A 14,903-nucleotide genomic window follows, 5' to 3' on the forward strand; every position below is an offset into this window, starting at 1 on the left:
TCTGGGAGGTTTCCATTCTGTTTTTAGGAGATAAGTTGGATCTCTACTCTACTTTTTAAGTGATCAGTTTGATCTCTTCTCTACTTTTTAGGTGATCAGTTGGATCTCTACTCTACTTATTCCAGAAGAGTTAGAAGAGTCTTATCAAAGACGAAGTGTTGTCATGTTTGCTTTTATGTAAAAAACGCCAAATGATTTTTTACAATTTTATTAATTTACACGATCAAAACAAGACTATGACTTAAATATTCCTGGTCCATTGGTCCATTGGTGACTTCGATGGGGGCCGCCTCTGAGTTTGTGTGATAACACAAACTCTTTGTAATCTTGTTTTTCTAGCTTTTCTTTTTCGCATTTTTACTAGCGAAAATGTGATTAAGAGGTGTACGCTTGTAGCATGCTCGTACTAAGTAAATACAGCTCCGGATTTACGACATTGGGTCTACCAAGGGCCTTAACCTCCACACACTTTTGTAATGGAAAGTGAGATTAAATTTACAAGAATTCTATTTCTTTTTTCTAAACTATAGCATGCTTTTAGATATAAGTATTTTCATTCATAACTCAATCCCTATCCCTATTAAAGCTTTAGAAAACAGCATTAAAGAGATGTCCATTCACATTGATTTTTGGGGCCCTGTTAATTCCTATTGGGGACTTCTGAAGCAAGGCCTCCATTTTATTTTTAGGTGGATGGACAAACCCAGTCTCAGCGAATTCATGGAAGGCAAGTTGAAGCTTCTGCACGGTGGGTGCAAGAAGGGCGCAATCGTCCCTTTTAAAGTTTGTAAGGAAGAGCAAGCGTCCTATGTCAAATATGATGCCACCGATGTGGAACCTGATCTCCTCATACATGCGTCGATTCATTTTAGTTTGCAATACTCCAAATAATATTCCTCTATTTCTATTATAAAATAACAAAATGTTTTAAATTACTGAAATTATGGGTATTTAATTTAAAAAGTGATCACTATTATACTAAAGTATATTTTACAAATGTTCATTCGAACTTTTTTTTTAAGCTTAAATTGCCTATAGGTAAATCAAGCACCGTTTGTATAGCCTACATTTCGTGACCAGCCGCAAAACGGAAATAAAATTTGGGAATAAAATAGTAATGGAAGAAATATTTAGAGACATGTTGACAGTTCTTAGCCTCTAACCTTGATCTCTACTACATTAGTCTCATAGTAACTAGACGCTTTCAAAATGGTGGCTTGTTTCTCTTTGCCACAATTGTAAGTATAAGTAAAATCATGTCTAAATTCATTTCAAAGGATGCAATTTGTACTTATTTAGAATTCAGAATGATTTGATGATTTAATAAGAGAATTATTTTATTACGTCTAAATCTATGTGTACTTCGCCAACACAATATTAATGACATACAAACTAGAAGTCTAGTAGAAGAGCTACTATGAATGATTAGTATGATACTGTGATCTATCTAATCTAGATCTAGATCTAGAGTCTAATTCTCTTTATTCAATAGATCTAATGATTAATTTTAGCTAGATCTAGATTATTGATATTGAAGTTCTAATTGTAAAAGTAGACTAGATTTAGATGTAGATCTTCAACTACTTCAACTACTAGATCTACACTAGATTCATTAATAACAGCGAAAGTGTGAATTACAAAATTCCTAACTTAAAAAAAAAAAGAAGGCAACATGACAGGTTCGTGTTGCTTTGAAATGAAATCCCTGAGAAAGTAAGACATTGGATCCTAAAGAAAAATGAATGCGTCATTACGAAATAAAAGGGCTCCAAGGAGTGACGACTCGCCGCTGCCTCCCAAACAGACCGAGTGGCGAAAGTACAGCAAGACGTTAATAGAAGAGCTCAAGGAGAAGCTGGAGGACCGAAGAGTGAAGACGTTGGCGCTCCTGGCCGAGAACAAAGATCTCGCGGCCTTTCACGAGATAGACACTGAGAGTGATGGCCTTGATGACACTAGTACCAATGTCACCAGCAAGATAGACAGACAGTCGGCCCAGCAGGAGCTTGATTCAGAGCAAATGCTGGCGCTGTCGTCTCAGTCCGAGGCTAGCTCGCTGACTGACTGTGACTGCTGTAAAGATGAGCTTCACTCCGCTCTGCACAGGCATTGCGCGTTTTCAGAGAACGTGACTGGATGCGATGGGGACTGCACCCACTACTCGTATTCTTTGACCTCATCGGTCTCAACAGAGGAGGAAGATCATTCAAAAAGCACCAGTCTGACTCCTCCTCCGCATCATTCCAAAGATACTGTGACTTCTCCAGGGCGGACACTTGCAGCTTACGGAGAGAACGACGCCAACAGTCCAGCTTTGACACTTAAAAAAGAGGCTTCAAGGACAGATGCCTCCTTGAGCATGTGCGGCGGTCTGAGGGTCCACGATCACGTCAGCTCTGCCTACGTCGTCAGACGGTCATCTTCCCACTATTGTCTCACCGCGTCCACCTCACTGGTCACACACAATGAGAAAGTAAGAATGTCCAGAAGCTACACTCACCTGGACCAGGATATAGATTACGAACTGCAGTACGAAAAAATGTATTCCAGTGTGTCGCGCATTGGTTGCATTAGATGTCTAGATCCAAGGGAAACATTCGATACTTCCAAACACTGTGAAGACATACGCTTCGACGATGTAGAAAGAGACACAACAATTCAAACACAATTAACAGATCTTGTTAGTGATAGCTTTGCTGGAACGCCAACAGGGGCTTTCAAAGAAATTGCACAAACTAACGAAGTAAACCTCAGCCAATCATCTATCATTTCTAACAGAACACCTGATCGCAAAGAATTTCCCGATAAATCAAAATTAACATTAGATATCAGTTTTTTGAATGATGAGATGAAGACTGGGGATAGAATAGCTGAAATCAGGGATGAATACACAGACCACGTGATTGAGGATAGAACAAATCCAGTTGGAATGCAGACGGAAATCGGGTTAGAATATTTAAAAACTTTGACTGGAAAACTCAATGAAATAGTTTGTAATAAACAATGTGGAGATATTAAAAAACCACTCAAAACTGAATATTTCGAGCCTGAAAAGAAAGTTACAGATTTGGCGTCGTGTGACAGAAAAGCATCTGAAAAATGTTACTTTCAATGGAAGCAAATGTTTGAAGAAATCTGCGATGTTATTAACAAAAGCCTGTTGGAAGATATTGACAAGATGCTTGTGCTGCAGCTAAAGCAGAGGATCAACCGTTGTTCCGCAGGCTTGAACGTCTCTAGCAACAGCGGCTACGCGACCTCAATGAAGGACGTGGGGGAAAGCAGTCACGAGCTGGAAGGCTCTTACACGTTTTCGATGAGTGATTGGAGCAGCCAACAGCTGAAAATGTGTCTTGAGAAGGCACGTCTGGCTAGTACTCTTCAGAAGAAGGTAAGTCAGGGGAAGAGTAACATTGCTACAACGGCAGCCAGAAAGGCTTACGAGAAGGCTATTGGCGATTTTGACGGGGTTATGAACGACTTCCTCAAGTCCCACTTGCCTGAGGACGGCCAGCGACCACGTGATGACCAGAACAGAATTGACCCCGTTGCAAGTTTCCGAAGATCAGAAACGTTTGTCATTGACAAAGATTCGGACATTGAACAAAGATCAACGTGGAACATCTCTGAGAGTCCGTTTTTAAAACTCGACACAGTAGCAAATAATGAGGAGTCCTACAAGCAAAACGATGGAACATCGGATTACATTGAAGAAGATGTAATGAAGGGAAACAAATCAGGCCCCGGGAGTTATAACAATGACAAGCCACCAAAATCGTCACCAACTTTTCTAGTTTCAAAGGAACCTCCTGTAGTAAGAAAGCAAGCAAAACGTAAAAAGCAAAGCTCTAAGCGCCATATTGCTAACCAGTTTCTCTCCGGGATCAAAGGGTCAGACACTGATGCTTATTTGTTGAAACATAAGAGCCCCGCGGCAAATATAGATTCGGAAAGTGACTCCACAGACAGTGTCTCGGACACAATTGACCCTAACCCGCCTAAATATACCTCATCGATACTTGCACAGCTCTTGGACTACGATTCACAAGATGAAAAGACTTTCGGTAAACACGACCAGGCCGTATCAGATGAGAGGTTTCAAGGCTACGACCAGTCCGTATCAGATGAGAGGTTTCAAGGCTACGACCAGTCCGTATCAGATGAGAGGTTTCAAGGCTACGACCAGTCCGTATCAGATGAGAGGTTTCAAGGCTACGACCAGGCCGTATCAGAGGAGAGGTTTCAAGGCTACGACAAGTCCAAATTAGATACGAGTCCTATAAAATATGAAGTGTCATTATCAGAAACAAAGTCCAAAGAAAATGAACAATCCGAATTAGACAGGAGGGCTGAACAATCCATATTAGATAACACATTACAAACAAACGAACAGACTAAAATAATTGTAAACACTAAAAATGCATTTAGTTTAAACAACGACCGTGTGGTCTCAGACATTACTTTTGATTCAGAAGAAAACTTCGCATGTAATCATCCTATGGAAAACATTAACACCTTTGCACTGGCCACGACAGAAATCGACAAAGACCCATGCATTGATTACGACTCTGATTTCAATACCGGAAGCATTAGTGAATGCATTCAAGAGGAGGATGAGAATGTTGACAATGACGATCACGACCTTGGCCTTTGTTTCAAAACAAGTGACAAAAAAGATGTGGACTCTTCAACTTTTTACCTTGACAGGCCAGGGCGTTCGAGAGATAGTTCCGACATGAACGACGATGCAGCACTTGCTAAGGAGAAAACTAATTTAGATGTGTTTGATTTAGAGGTTTTGAATGGGAAAGATGAACAAAACACAACGCTAGGAACGAAAGTAAAGACAGACAATGTGAACAATGAAGAAATCGACCATTCCACCATTGACCCAAAAACATTGAAGAGTGAAAAAACGAAGGACGGGGATGTTTCTGCTTCCCACACTGCAGGCGGGGCCGCTTGTAAACCAAGCCACTTCTCTAAGAAAGAAGATGAGGAAGAAAATATCGGTACAAACAGAACAAAAACGAGAGGGGTTAAAAGTTTTCATCAAACAGAAACTCCTGGCACATCCGCTGGCGTTGATATCACAGCCACTACCTCCAGCTCATGTAACTACAGAGAGTCAAAGCGTCGATTCGGCAAACATGTGTTGAAGTTATCTGATGATAAACCATCCGACTGTGGCCGCGCGCAGTTCATCCCTATGGTAGAATGGTCCAGCAGCGAAGAGGATGTCTTCGAAGACTTGACCAGAGATAAGAGCCCATCTGACCTGCTCCGACAGAAACAGAAAGAAATAGTGGATGAAAAGCTTAAGAAGTTAACTGAGATCTCCAAGAGGAGACGAAAATCGCGATCCCCAGTTAGCTACAGGCTACCAGACAGCTATGTGAATCTGAAAACCCTTCTGCAAAATGCTCTGCGTGATGGCGATCAAGAGATGAACATAACGGATGCCGCATATGCGTCGTTATCATTTGGTCAGAAACAGCTGTTTACCGTTTTAAAAAGCCCTGTTGAGGCGCACAGAGAAACTGTCCCAGCACAGCCATCTGTCTCTGACCTACTGATTGCTAGACTCAATGACGATGAGACGGACCCCGATCTAAAGATAGCATCCACTGAACCGACACAAGGTTTGGCACATGAAGAAAATAATGAAATTATTGAAGTAAGCAACGAGTTTCAAACTCCAGGGGACAATACCATTAAATTACCTTCTCAACTATTAAAAGCGATTACTTCCCCTGAGTCGCCACAGCGATTTGTGACAATATCTTCTTTCACCTCCCAGTCTCCTACGAAAGCTAAACAGCTTAACGAGCGAGGACAACATGGCGCAGCTAAAGAACTCTCAAGCAAGACAGCATCCACGGATCGCGCCTCCTCTGTCAGCTCCACCAGTGACGAGTACAATCTCCCTGAGAATGTTAGCCAGGACAGGAACGATTCTATACCCCTTGATGAGCTCTTCAACTTTGAAACTCAAGTTGGTGAAATTCAGGAAGAAAATATTTTGCCAGACCAGTTTGAGAATTCCGACATCCTGAAAAATACCCAACGATGCAACCCCAAACAAAAAGAAATAGGATCTAGTCCAGGTTTAGAAAGTACAGAAATTTTAGCTCAAGATCAGAAAGTTCAATTGACACTTTCCGGTCAAGAGACGAAAGCTGTAGACACTAGAGTAAGGGAAGTCAAAATGGAACACCAAGTGGTCTCTCATGTGCCGAGGCCGCTACTTACCGCTGTAACAGAGGGTGGTCCATTTGTAGTTTGTGACGACAACGAGGACTTTCAACTCAGTAACAAAGAAGTCATTCTAAACGAAGTGAGAGTTTTTTTGTCTCAAGATCCGAATATCGGGAAAAGAAAATGTTGTACTGACTATGGTCAACAGTCTTCTATTGCAAAAACTGACTCGAAGAACGCTGATCAAAAAGGAACAACAAAGGACCAACTTGACTGGCACGATGATGAAAACAGGCTTCTAATTCCTACCCCAGTGAATTCTCCGTACAACAGCGATGAAGACAATGAACATGCTCAACATATTGAAGACGATGAAGAGGGTAAAGGCGAAGCTTTAGTTGACAAGCTAGACGACTGGATGTTTGTTGGGGACTTTGAGACGTTCAGGAAATTTGTAGACGCCAAAAAGACCACTGATAAAAGCGAATGTGTGTTTGGCGTTAGGAACAATGCAACAGAACCAGTCAACTTAAGTCGCCTTGACTGCGTGAAATCTGATATAAACAGAGAAAGTGAACAATCGACAGAAGAAAGCCACAAAGATGTCTCGACTAAAATATATGTGGAGTGTTGCGGGCAATCTTCAAAAAATAGTCATACAGATGGACCAAATGATCAAAAAGATACTAATACACCCGAGGCCAAACGTTTAAGCCCAACAGTGCTAAAAATCCTAGAAATAAATGCAAATGCCGAAATTGACTGTAGTAGCGAACGTCAGGGGCACAACCAGAATATACTGAGTTCACTTCTTGATAAAATTACTTTGTTAGAAAATCTCCTTGGTCAGTCCCAAAAGCCAGACAATACAACTAAGGATCAGCTTTATCCTAATTCCGTTTCTTGCTTACCATCTGAACACCCACACACCAGGACAGGACACGCAACAACTTCTCAATTGCCCATCAACGCCCCATTGCTCTGTCCATTCTGCATACATGAATACCCCCGAAGTACCTTCCAAAACTGTTGGGATTATTACGGTATGTGTGGCCGACGCTCCACTGGAGTGGTGCACTTGAACGAGGAGATGGTGGACCGATTCGCCACAGACAAAGTTCGCTCCAGGGCGTCTCAGACCGAAGCCTCAAACGTTACACGTGAAAAAATTGTTAGACTTCACAGTGTGTCCACACAATGTCTACCTCACGATTGTGAATCTAACAGAAATATGGAATGTCTTGTTCCCACCAAACAGACTAAACAATTTGGATGCCAGGTAGATTTCATTCCTACGAAATGTCAGTGCATGCAACAATGTGTAAGTAAAACATTTCTATTCTATACTTAGCGAGGTATTGCTGTAACATTTTACCTTTCGAAAGAATTTAGATACTAAACATCTACTTAAGGGAAAAATCTTAAGGCAGAATAAGTTTCTCAACTAATGTTTTATCCCAGTACTATTGACTACACTATTCGGCACTGATAAAGTTATACCCGATTTTTTTTTAAAATAGGTTTTTAGTTAGGCCTACGTTTGTCTGAGAATTTCTATTCAGAACCTGTTTCTTTTGGTTTTTCTATACAGAGTCCTGTCAATTTTGTTTGTGTATATAAGCTTTTATATTTAGAGCCATGTTTTACAGGATTGTCTATTTTTATGTAATATTAGAGAGTTCTGTTCAATATGTTTGTGTATTTAAGCTTTTCTATTCTGAAACTGTTTAGTAGTTTTGTCTATTTAAGTTTTTCTATTCATATTCTTGCAGCTTTCTTCCATAGACAATCTGGAAGGGATAGAAAGAAAGCTGCACGAGGAACTTGTCAGCTCTGTGAAATCTTGCAAGAAAGAAACTGAGGATCTTGTAAATGTTGGATACGACAGAGTGTCCACTTTACTGACCACTCAGTTAACTGAATCATTTGACCGATCTCAACAGGTTGATGTTTTAGAAGTGTATTTCATTGTTAGCCTATATTTGTTGACATGATAAACGATAACAAAAAAAGTTCCTTGAAAGTGAACCTTTACTTTCATGCAATCATTGATTGGCGGCGCAGTGGCTGAGTTGTTAAAGGCGGTTGGTGTCTATGCTGGCCACATGACTCCCTGATCGTAATCGTTGGCCAAAGAAACAGATGACCTTAACATCATCTGCCCTATAGATCGCAAGGTCTGAAAGGGGATTTTTAATTTGCACATTGATTGATGATGATTCAAAAATAGGTTTCACTAGTTTTTTTTTTTTTATTTCAAATACTTTTACTTTCAAATACAAATTCAGGCTCATTCCATATAGTTTCTTGGATGGCACCTGGTGCTAGACGTGTTCACATTTCTCTCTCAGACCTTTCAGAACCGATCAGAACTTGGCAGTTTTATAGGATTACAGTTTGTTTTTTAAAGTTGTTCGCTATACTAACCTTAACATCATCTGCCCCATACATTGTAAGGTTTGAAAGGGGAACTTTACTTCACTTTTTACTTTTTATACTGAATTATAAAGCTCATTTCCTTGTAACCCAGCTTTATTCGCCTCATCCTTCCTATCACTAATCTGTCTGTACTCACTGAAATGTAACACCGATGTAACCTCTTGGACAGATTCTATCATCCTTGATGACCACTTACAATCAAACAGTGATCCAACAACTAGCAGACATCAATCGCAGTATAGCGTCCATGCAATCCGTAAAGTAAGTTGGTCTTTCTTATAGGAAACTAACAGATATAGTTTATAGGGGACCATCTCAATAGGTAGCCTGCTATATGGACGTATTATAATGTACTTTAAATATAAACAGATGGACAAAGGTGACTGGGTAGGAAGGTAGGTCTGTAGATGGGTGTCAGGGTGGATGGATAGATAGAATTATATTGGCCAGTACTTGATAATTTATTTTGTGTCATTCAGTAATAAACCATTGAGGGGGAGGGGCTCCAGTCACACACAGTGGACAGATCAGGGTGGGGCCTCCAGTCACACACAGTGGACAGATCAGGGGGGTGGGGCCTCCAGTCACACACACAGTGGACAGATCAGGGGGGTGGGGCCTCCAGTCACACACACAGTGGACAGATCAGGGGGGTGGGGCCTCCAGTCACACACACAGTGGACAGATCAGGGGGTGGGGCCTCCAGTCACACACACAGTGGACAGATCAGGGGGGGGCCTCCAGTCACACACACAGTGGACAGATCAGGGGGGTGGGGCCTCCAGTCACACACACAGTGGACAGATCAGGGGGGGGGCCTCCAGTCACACACACAGTGGACAGATCAGGGGGGTGGGGCCTCCAGTCACACACACAGTGGACAGATCAGGGGGGGGGCCTCCAGTCACACACACAGTGGACAGATCAGGGGGGTGGGGCCTCCAGTCACACACACAGTGGACAGATCAGGGGGGTGGGGCCTCCAGTCACACACACAGTGGACAGATCAGGGGGGTGGGGCCTCCAGTCACACACACAGTGGACAGATCAGGGGGGGGCCTCCAGTCACACACACAGTGGACAGATCAGGGGGGTGGGGCCTCCAGTCACACACACAGTGGACAGATCAGGGGGTGGGGCCTCCAGTCACACACACAGTGGACAGATCAGGGGGGGGGCCTCCAGTCACACACACAGTGGACAGATCAGTCAGAAACAAAAGTGATGAGGCTGAGCCGAGCTTTACGAATTTGTGATAGCTTTTGTGATATTTTTGTGATTGTTCAAACAGCTGAATCTATCGGTTAGTAACTCTTGGTCCATATAATCTCCTCTCCATTGGCCTGTCTGAACTACTGTTCTGTCTGGGTGGAATCCGAAAAGCCTAGCACACCGGGGAAACACCTCTATATTCCTTCTTTGGACCACATCAGCCGTGCGGATGTCCCTTAAGGAACGGTGTGTGGAATGTGACATTGTTGTTGGGACTCTCTTCCATTCTTCTTATATTCTGAACGGAGATAGACGTCAATATGTTCAATAAGCAAGTAAAATCCGGAGCTGTTGTTGTATATTACGAGCCTGTAATAAGCGGACATTATTCAATTTAACCTTGACAGTGTTGCCAACTCTAAGAATTAAAATATTGTCGGTAAAAATGCGAAACAAATGTTACAGAAAACACTAAGTCACTCACCCGTCTCTATTATGGGGACCACTTTCTTATGGAGTTCCCTGGGATGTAGCATTGTCTGCCCTTCCACAAATCAGGACCTGCTACATCATCACATTGTAAATAAACTAAATCATTTATTATCATATTTGGTGAAGTCATTATACATGTTCTCAACTTTATAATACTACCAGGGAACTCACGACAGATGGGAAAGGGCAGACAACAAAGACTGGCATTGATTACGACACGCTCAAAATGAGAGTGGTCGAGTTGACATCGCAGAGAGACGCCGAGAAAGTATTCCACAAGATCACGAGGGAGTCGCTGAGGGCCCTAGAGAGAGATCACGATAGACTGCGCCAAGAGTATGTCAGGGCTACGTACCGAAGACATCATCATAATATTGAGGGGTAAGAACTTTATAGACAGTTATGGACCTGAATAACCTTTGGAATAGTTGGGAGTGATAAGCTGGGGGGATTTCACTGGTTTATAATACAGTTTGTCAGCAGGGCCGGTCTTAGATAATTGGAGGCCCTAGGCGAAGTAAGTTTGGTGGCCCCAATAAAATAGAAAAATAAAAATATTCAGCAATAATATAAAATGACGCAATTTATTTAAAACGCAGTGCACTCCAACTAAAACATTGGGCACAATTCTCGATATTTCTTCTTTTGCGAGGCTCCCATCAATCAGCGGCCCTAGGCGGCTGCTTTTTAGCCTATGCCTAAGGCCAGCCCTGTTGTCAGTAAGAATTCAAGCTAAACACATTTTAAAAGCCAACCGACAGTATAACCCACTTCTTATTGTAATTATAGATAAACATTATACGACAAACCAAACCACACGTAATTATCACGTTATTTGACATAATGTCTCATTATCTTCTTTCTGAAATAAAGTTCCTCACAAAAGAAAATAATTACACCCAGAACAAATCGTATTTATCATCTCTATCGCGATTCTAATATTATTCTCATCTTGACTAGGTATCGGATTATTTATGACAAATGTGTCTACTTTCATTCTCACAGCGAAGCTCGACAACGTGTGTACAACCTTCTGAGTGAACCCGACAGCCATCATTGCAGACACAGAAGTGACAAGGGGCATCACTCCAAATACTTCACAAGACTCGCATCAGACGAGACAAAGAGATTCTATTCCACGGATGACCAACCAGAACAGCCAGCAGGCCGAGATCGATCTATTCACACAGCCTGCAAAGACGAATCCAGAAAACACAAGAGTGAAGGCGCTGGGTCGCGTGCCTGCTCTGAGACGAGCAAATCAAGGGCGCATCGGAGAGATAAAAAGAGCGGACACTTGTCGAAGCGACACGACAAAGATCTTAACAAAGACATCATGGCCGCCTTCGACAATAGCATCTCCTTCGGTAACAGTCGTAACTTCTCGTGTGAAGTCGTAAATGACAGCTCGCTATGTTGTCAAGTGGAGCTCAAACCATCAATGTCGCAAAGTGAAGAGAATCGCGAACGATCTCGCCCAGAAAGTCGAAGCAAGACAGAAAGTTCTCAGCATCTTACAACAGGTAGCCGAGAAGAGCATTCTACCAACACCGAGCGTAGCAGCACTGAACAACACTATGGGATTAAAGGTTCTCGAAATGCAAAACTGCATGCGTCAGTTGTCAAAGATGGCGGTGCCTGTGCACTTCAACGACCAGCAGTATTACCAACGAATGAGTCGTCTGCAGATAAAAGTGTCACTAAAACCAAAACGGAACCCGTGGTTTCTGATTCCAAAAGTAGTTTAGCCTTAACCAATGATAGCTTTTAACTAAAAAAAAAATATTTTAAAGTTTTGTTTCTGAGTCCTTAGCTTCGCATTGAGACACTTAAGTAGACGATAGATAAGTTCGAAAATGACAGCGTGGACTCTCCATCTTTTCTCTGCTAAATGCTATCACTACATCTCTTGGCTACTTCCGCCATCCCTCTCAATGGAGCGCCCAATTACATAGCTTTCCTAGCTGTAGTATTATTAATGACTACAGTTAACTATAACTACTGTCATCCTGACCAATGACCTTGAGTTCGAATTTAGCTAATTTAGAAAACATAGTTTGAGTTTTTGATACTTCTGTAAGCAAGCTTAATCTCTTCGCTACAGCTGTAAACAAGTTTAATCTCTTCACTACAGCTGTAAACAAGCTTAATCTCTTCGCTACAGCTGTAAACAAGCTTAATCTCTTTGCTAAAGCTGTAAACAAGTTTAATCTCTTTGCTACAGCTGTAAACAAGCTTAATCTCTTCGCTACAGCTGTAAACAAGCTTAATCTCTTTGCTAAAGCTGTAAACAAGTTTAATCTCTTTGCTACAGCTGTAAACAAGCTATGTGCTAATAATACAAATTTATGGATAATCTACGCAGATCTAGTACCATAACAGTGTTTTGTTACAAAATATTGCATTTTCCTTTTCACTTTATAAACATAAGCCAAGTCAGAACATTGATATATTGTTAATACTAATTTTTTTTTTGTTTGTTTAAATACAAAATATTGTATTTGCTTATTAATGTCATTGTTGTAAATCACTAAACGCTTTTTTGTTTGTTTGTTTTTTAATTAATTCGTTTTATTCGTTCATATTTTTTTTTGTCTATTGACTTTTCGACAAATTAACTACAAAAAAAAAAAAATACATGTACAGTGTAATATTTCGAGGGTCAGTATTTTACTTAATATGATCAACAAATAGTTTTTTGTCCCTGAACATGACACAACAGAATGGGACAACGAGTGTTACGGAAGATGAAAATGTCATCAAGTGAAACAAGCCATTGTCTCCAGTGTCTCCAGATTTTGCTGATCACGTGATTTAAGCTGCAGACTTTACCGAGAAGCTCTCAAAAGACTTCCAATAAAAGAAACTTTTAGGAAAAAACTACGGAGAGCTGCCAGATCTGGAAACCACTGCGCAATTCGCCTCAGATATAGGTAGGACTGGTTCTCTGAAACCTCCATGAAAATCAGAACGCAGAAAATTGAAGAAGAAAAATAAGATAATTCTTAGAATCTGAACGGAGATAGACGTAAATCTGTTCAATAAGAAAGTACATCACAAGATCTGAATGTTGGGTCAACCAAGGGAACATAATAAGGGCAATGCCTTCGATTCCTTTTCACGTGACTACGCAAACCAAGTTGCGACCTGCATATTTCTACACATCCCGTGCCGCCAGCAGTATATTTAATATTTCTTTTCGACTAATCCACCTGTCTTCAATAAAGGCTTTCCTTTGGGTCTCAAATGTGTGTCCAGCAGCCTTTGTGAGAGCTCTCCAACTGAAAAAGAATAGCTGAATGAGCAAGTTTAAAAGTGCAAGTTTTTAATGTTACAGGCACAATACGAAATAATTATTATTTAACACCATTGTTAGGTCAATACCACTATATGGAGCAAAGACCTGAAGAAACATCATCACCACCATGAAAAAAATCTGGCATTCATGAATATCAATCATGATCCGCTGTCCAGACAAGATCGCTGATAAAGAACTGGGGCCAAGAAGAAAGCAGCCCATTGAAGAAGCTCTCCTTCAGATAGACCCCACCCTCCACAAACCTGCACCCAAGATTAAAAGACAAGTCCTCACCCGGAACCGTGAAGGAAAGAGGAAGAGAGCACAGTACAGAAATACATGGTGCCAACAAGCAAATGGGCAAGACATGTTGGAGAGATTCACCCAGAACCGAGACGCCTGGAGGAAGCTGGTTGATGGCCTATTACCCAGACCCGACCACTGGCAGAGATGAGATGACTACCTTGCACACTTCCATGATTTTAAAAAATAAGGCTTGTCTTCGAGTCCGAAGTTTGGTTAGGCATGCAGTATTTCCCGTGGCTGCGCAGTCTCAGCTAGTTACTCCTCATGTTTTTAAGTTTATCCGTGCTGTCGGTCGCGATGAACAAGCTGGCGATGAACGCTTATCATGTACAGAGTTGACATTCACATTCCAGCTCTTACATCGTTGTAGGATGCAGCCAAAACAGGTTGAACTGAGCATTATTATTGCTCGAAAAGCGAGACGTCAATAAAAAAATACTAACCAATCAAGATGCGGAATGTAAAGCAGTGTTTTGTAATAACTCCCAAAATCCAAACATATTGTTTTTGCTCGGTGTGTCTGTCGACTGCAAATTCTAGGCAGCACAGACTCAATACCAAGTTTGTCTGCCAGCAGTCTCGCCTGACTTGGCATGTCATCCCCTCAGCATGGTCAAGTTAGTTTTGATTATGTCAACGAGATTGCCGATGTGCTGTTCAGCGGCCTTTATGTTTTAAGTTGGACAGACTGCTACATCTGGGAAACTGGTTCAAGAACAGATGACTAATTAACGACAATGAAAAGGTACATCAGAAACACCTGAGGTACAGGCACTTATTACACATGTGAAGTTTGTCTGGTTTTACACAGCCTTTATTTAAAGATCCGAGAAACAGTCAAAGATTTTCTCAAAGTTGTGACTTAAAGCGCGAATGAATTTGTATTAATCAGTTCATTGTATCTCATAAAAAAAGAAGAAATAAACTTAGCACCAAAGCTCTCACTTGGGACTGTTAC

General features: G+C 41.4%; 1 protein-coding gene across 1 annotated transcript; it reads left to right on the plus strand.

Moving 5' to 3' along the window:
* The first annotated feature begins 1,142 nt into the window (after positions 1–1,142).
* On the plus strand, positions 1,143–12,902 carry LOC106058284 (uncharacterized). The gene is made up of 5 exons (XM_013215676.2): positions 1,143–7,519; positions 7,971–8,141; positions 8,807–8,898; positions 10,504–10,722; positions 11,347–12,902. The coding sequence occupies exons 1-5, from the start codon at positions 1,739–1,741 to the stop codon at positions 12,110–12,112; spliced, it is 7,029 nt and encodes a 2,342-aa protein (XP_013071130.2). The 5' UTR covers positions 1,143–1,738; the 3' UTR covers positions 12,113–12,902.
* Positions 12,903–14,903: the final 2,001 nt, after the last annotated feature.

This window comes from Biomphalaria glabrata, chromosome 1 (genome assembly GCF_947242115.1).
Source record: "Biomphalaria glabrata chromosome 1, xgBioGlab47.1, whole genome shotgun sequence".
In the NCBI taxonomy this organism is placed as follows: Eukaryota; Metazoa; Mollusca; class Gastropoda; family Planorbidae; genus Biomphalaria; species Biomphalaria glabrata.